This window comes from Notolepis coatsorum (assembly GCF_963971535.1).
Source record: "Notolepis coatsorum genome assembly, chromosome: 19".
NCBI classification, from domain to species: domain Eukaryota; kingdom Metazoa; phylum Chordata; class Actinopteri; order Aulopiformes; family Paralepididae; genus Notolepis; species Notolepis coatsorum.
In genome coordinates this window covers 47,414,401-47,420,400 of record NC_140183.1, presented here as the reverse complement: position 1 = coordinate 47,420,400, position 6,000 = coordinate 47,414,401, and the positions used below count along the sequence as shown (strand labels likewise).

General features: G+C 49.9%; 1 protein-coding gene across 1 annotated transcript in view; it reads left to right on the top strand.

Annotated features, from left to right (window-relative positions):
• Positions 1 to 1,898: 1,898 nt before the first annotated feature.
• The window catches only part of drd2l (dopamine receptor D2 like), a gene marked incomplete at both ends in the record, with an annotated part of 73,906 nt that continues 69,804 nt past the window's right edge, over positions 1,899 to 6,000 (top strand). Inside the window, one exon of the mRNA XM_084336640.1 lies at positions 1,899 to 2,306. Within this exon, the coding sequence (XP_084192766.1) occupies positions 1,899 to 2,306 (408 nt within the window). The remainder of the gene's footprint in view (positions 2,307 to 6,000) is intronic.

Below are 6,000 nucleotides of genomic sequence, written 5' to 3'. Positions count from 1 at the left end.
AAAAAAATCTAACCCTAACTAACCATACTGTCATGCACTTGTCCTAATAAACTAACCTACACTGTAGCACTCAACACTTTGATGAACATTGTTACTCAGCTGATAGAGTTGTGCTCTTCCTGATGGCTTGTCGTACAGAACTTGTAAGTCGCTTTGGATAAAAGCGTCAGCTAAATGACTAAATGTAAATGTAAATGTAAATGATGTTTGTTGTTGGAAGATGTTGGGCTGACCAGGGCAAGAACCATTTTGACCATTTTTGAAGTTATTGCACCGGAGCAAGAATTATGCATTTCCTTTTAGGATTATTGTCCTTCTCTGGTGAGACTGGTGGGAATATTCAAACGCATGCTTTGTTCCATGGGGAGGGGGGCAGGCATTCTATCAGAATGTTAAAAACCTAAATTCTAAGACAAGGTTATCAATACTTGAGGCGTTGTTACAGAATATTGTCTATGCAAGACTCTTGAGTTTATCACCTTCCACAATCCAGCAACACTGGTCATACACTGGAGTGTCCAATGCAGTTAGCTATAGAGAATATATGAGCCATCTTACATGATGAAGTATCAATGAACAGTGTAAATAAAGAAAGAATCATTGAGTTCACCTATGCGACTTGTATTGACAAAAATAAATTAATAGTTTGTACCCCTGCCCACCCTTGACACTTTTACCTACTATACTCCCTGTAACATCATGCTATTATGTAGTGAAATAAAGGAATGGAATGACGTCTCTAACATCATTACCCCATACATTTTTTTAATGGACTCAAAAGCAATATTATCCACAGTGGAAATGTATATTGCATGCATAATGCTACTGTGAAGTACGTCATCACAAGTCAATCAATACAGTTTGTTGATTAACTATCGGAAGACATGCAGAAATTTGGTATTAGCTCCACGTAACAGTCTTGCATGGCGGATTGGCGGCCCTCACTGAGATTAGGTAAACACTATTGATTTACAGGAGGACTAATTAAGCAATGGTTTACAGTTGGTTTGTCTCCATTGATCCAGCCCCAAGGCCACCCTGAAACATGATGTATGTCCTTAGCCAGTACCTTCCCCCTGCTTTATTACTTGATTGACTCTGTCGGGGTCGATAGGCTTTGCCTGTAAAATGGGGCAAAAAATATCATGTCTACGTCTACACTCACCTAATGTTCTAGTATCTTGTCAATTCATTGCACAATTCATTCTACCATTCTTTAATATATAAGGCTTGAAATCTCAGACAATAGAGGCCTTTCATGGAATGTTTAGATTGCCCATGTTGGAAGAAAACATGATATGTGCAAAGCAACGGTTGCCATGTGGTATATCATATGAGAAATATAGCAACAAAAAATGTATAATTTGATGTCTTATATATAATTGTCCCATTGTACATTATGTTACTCTATAAACAGAAAGAAGTTCAACACACTACTGTGTTAGTAATCATTACTATGTAATGTTACAGTTAGTAAATTGGTATGCCCATCTGTTCTTTTTTTGTTGGGCTTTTATAAAAAAAATTCATGATTTCAGCATTTTGTTTTACAATGCAGTTTGCACCTCTTAGTTACTTGAAGATTCTGGACAGTATTTCTCATTTCTCATAAATAAAGATACATTTTTCTTGCATAAAGCAAGCATTTGTCTACTCTCATATTGATAAGGGTATTAAAACTTGAAAACGATCCAGTTATGGTAGATTTAGAACAGATAAAAAATATGCGATTAATTTGTGATTAATCACGATTAAATATTTTAATAGATCGACAGCCTTACTTATTTTCCAAGCAGGCTAAAACAAACACCCAATACGTATTTGCAAATAATATTTCACCCAGGTCTGCTGTCTCCTTTATCCACTTGCAGACTGTTGCAGTCCACAGGAGTGAGACGATGCCTTTCCTCAACGAGACGGATGAGCGCTTCCCCTCCTCCCTCCCCTTCTCCTACCACCCCAATCTCTCTGTTTCCCTCGCCCATGTCCCTTCCCTCTCCTCGTCCTCACCCCTCTCCACCTCCTCATCCTCCCTCTCCTCATCCTCAACCCTCTCCTTCTCCACCTCCTCCTCCCTCTCCTCCAACTGCTCCAGCTCTCCGTCTCCCTCCTCCCCTCCCTACAACTTCTATGCGATGCTGCTGATGCTGTTGATCTTCTGTGTGGTGTTCGGCAACGTGCTGGTGTGCGTGGCGGTGTCGCGGGAGCGTGCCCTGCAGACCACCACCAACTATCTGATCGTCTCGCTGGCCGTCGCCGACCTGCTGTTGGCCACGCTGGTCATGCCCTGGGGTGTTTACCTGGAGGTGTGTGTGTGTGTGTGTGTGTGTGTGTGTGTGTGTGTGTGTGTGTGTGTGTGTGTGTGTGTGTGTGTGTGTGTGTGTGTGTGTGTGTGTGTGTGTGTGTGTGTGTGTGTGTGTGTGTGTGTGTGTGTGTGTGTGTGTGTGTGTGTGTGTGTGTGTGTGTGTGTGTGTGTGTGTGTGTGTGTGTGTGTGTGTGTGTGTGTGTGTGTGTGTGTTGTGGCAATTCCAGGTGTAGGGGTGGCAGAATAAACAACACACAGACAGGTTGCAGTTCCCAAAATCATGCTCTTTATTTTCTAGTCAAATAATAACGGTTTGCTGGCGGTAATCTGTCGGCCGGGCGGCGTCTCCGCTCTGTGGCCTTTTGCCTTGCGCTGCTACGGGGGGACTGAGAGGAGGCTCCTCGGCTCCATTAAGTCCCCCCTCCCCAACAGGCGCACCGCGCCGTGATTCGCTAATCACGTAATCACTCTGATGGGTCTTTAGTGACAGGTGCGTCCGGAAGCGGACGCCCAAACATGGGCAGCGCCCATCAATCACCAAGCCCAGGGGTGGCTTGGGGTTGCCACAGTACCCCCCCTCCAGCTCCGACCGTCGGGGAAGAGCGTCCGACGCCCAACAGGCATCCTTCCTGGAGAGGGCGTCTGCGTTGCCATGCGCCACCCCTGACCTGTGAATGACAGAAAAGTTAAATGATTGCAACTCCAGAAACCATCGAGTCACCCTGGCATTGGTCCCCTTTGTCTTGGCCATCCAGACGAGGGGGGCGTGATCCGTCACCAGCGTGAAACGCCTCCCCAGCAGATAATAACGGAGCGTCTCCAGTGCCCACTTAATTGCCAGACCTTCGCGCTCCACCGCAGAATAGTTGCGCTCGTGTGGCAGCAGCTTCCTGCTCACATATAAAATTGGATGTTCCTCACCCTCCAGTTGCTGGGAGAGGACCGCTCCCAGTCCCACCTCTGATGCATCTGTCTGTACCGTCATCTCCTTGTCGAAGTTCGGGGAGATCAGCACCGGTCCCGAACAGAGGGCAGTCTTGAGGTCCTCGAACGGCCGCCGCGCCTGGGTCAGATCTGTGAGGGGAGCAGCGCGAGCAGCAAAGTTAGGGATAAACCTCCTATAATAGCTAGCTAGCCCATTAAATGTCCTGACCTGCTTCTTGGTTAAAGGGCGAGGCCACTCCCTTATCGCATCAATTTTCCTCTTCTGCGGTTTTACATTGCCCCGGCCTATTGTGAACCCCAGGTACTCTGCCTCTTCTAGTCCCAGCCTGCATTTCTTTGGGTTGGCGGTGAGACCCGCCTCCCGGAGGGCACCCAACACCGCTCTCACCTTTTGGAGGTGGGTGTCCCAATCTGACGAGTGGATGATAATGTCATCGAGATATGCGGCTGCATACTCCCGATGGGGCCGTAGTACTCTGTCCATCAGCCTCTGAAAGGTAGATGGCGCCCCATGCAGGCCAAACGGGAGAACTTTATAATGAAACAGCCCATCTGGGGTGGAGAAAGCCGTCTTCTCCCTCGAGGCGGGGGCCAGAGGGACTTGCCAATAACCCTTCGTTAGGTCTAGTGTCGTGATAAACCTGGCCAGGCCCAGTCTGTCAATGAGCTCATCCACTCTAGGCATGGGATAGGCGTCAAACTTTGAAATGTCATTAAGCTTCCTGAAATCATTGCAGAACCTGGTTGTTGAGTCGGGTTTCGGCACTAAAACAATAGGACTGGACCACACGCTATGAGACTCCTCAATCACTCCCATCTCCAGCATGACCCGCACTTCTCTTCTGACTGCCTCTCTTTTTGCCTCTGGGATACGATAGGGCTTCAGCTTTACCTTGTCTCCCGGGCTGGTAATGATGTGGTGCTGGGCCAATGTGGTGCGGCCCGGCGTGGCCGAAAACACGTCCCGGTTCTGTTGGACCAGCTCCCGAAGCTCCTGCCGTTGGGTCGGGGACAACTGTTCCCCGATGGGAACATCGGCCGCCTCTGCCACCTGCTGCGCAAAAGGGGGAAGAGGGAGGGGCGAGAGCAACACATCCCGGGCATGCCATTTCTTCAACAGGTTAACATGGTATAACTGTCGATGCTTCCTACGGTCGGGCTGGTGGACCTTGTAGTTGACGGGACCCACTTTCTCGATTATGTCGTAGGGTCCCTGCCATTTGGCTAGGAATTTGCACTCTGCTGTCGGTACCAGCACTAGGACCCGGTCCCCCACATTAAACTCCCGTGGCTGTGCGCCCCGGTCATAAATGCGCTTCTGTGCGTCTTGGGCCTGTTGCATATGCTCTCTCACCACTGGCCAGAGCGCCTTCATCCTGTCTCTCATTACCTGCACATGCTCTATGAGAGACCGGTGGGGCGACGGCTGTTCCTCCCAAATCTCCTTTGCGATGTCCAGGAGACCCCGCGGCTTGCGGGCGTAGAGCAGCTCAAATGGCGAGAAGCCAGTGGAAGCCTGTGGGACCTCACGCACAGAGAACATCAGAAAGGGCAACAACTGATCCCAATTCTTCCCATCCTCCTCCATCACCTTCCTTAGCATGCTTTTTAGGGTCTTGTTGAAGCGCTCGCACAGCCCATCCGTCTGGGGATGGTATATGGAGGTTCGCAGCTGTTCCACTTTCATCAGTTTGCACATTTCTTTCATGACCCGCGACATAAAGCACGAGCCCTGATCAGTGAGAATAGAGTCGGCAATTCCCACCCGACTAAACAAATGAAAGAGCTCCCGTGCCACAATTTTGGCCGTCACCGTGCGTAACGGGATGGCTTCGGGGTAACGGGTAGCATAATCTATGATTACCAGTATATACTGGTGGCCTCGGGACGATTTAACTAGAGGGCCCACCACGACGAGGGCAATTCTTGAGAATGGGGTCTCAATGATGGGCAGCGGGATCAGAGGATTTTTATATTGTACCTTTGGTGCTGCGCGTTGACACTCTGGGCAGCTCCTGCAGTAGTCCTCTACCGCTCTCTTCATGCCCGGCCAATGGAAACGCGCCCTTATGCGCTCCATGGTTTTGTCCACGCCCAGGTGCGCTCCGAGGATATGTGAATGCGCTAGCTGGAGTACAGTGGGAATAAAGAATTTCGGCACCAGCAATAGATCTCTAACCTCATCATTCTTTTTTATGACTTGGTACAGCAATTGTCTTTTTATTGCAAAGTGAGGATATGACAGGTTACTCACCCCCTCCACCGGATTTCCATCTATGGTTTTGATATTCGCCCGGGCCTGCGTTAGGTTTGGGTCTTCCAGCTGGGCCGTTCCGAACTGACCCGCCAGGTCCCTCCCCACCTCGTCCGCCTGGGGGAACTCCGCAAATGGGTCCTCGTCACTGCTATCCGTCTCGGGGCCCGCTTGGGGCGCCGGCGCCTCGTCACCCACACCTGATGCCGTCTCAGTCTCACTCCCCGGTATATTCAGGGGTTCCGGCGCGTCGTCACCTACATCTGATGCCGTCTCAGTCTCACTCCCCGTTACGTTCAGAGCACACACCTTCGGCTGACGTAACCCTTTCTTCTTCCTCGGTTTACCCGCAGAGGGTGGGGTGCGCGGGGAGATGACGGCTGAGCACAGCTGGCGATACAGGGGGCAGTCTCGACCAATCAGCAGCGCTACCGGCAGGTTAGGTATGACGCCGGCTGTCATCGAGCAGACCCCCTTGGTGGTTGTCAAGGTGATC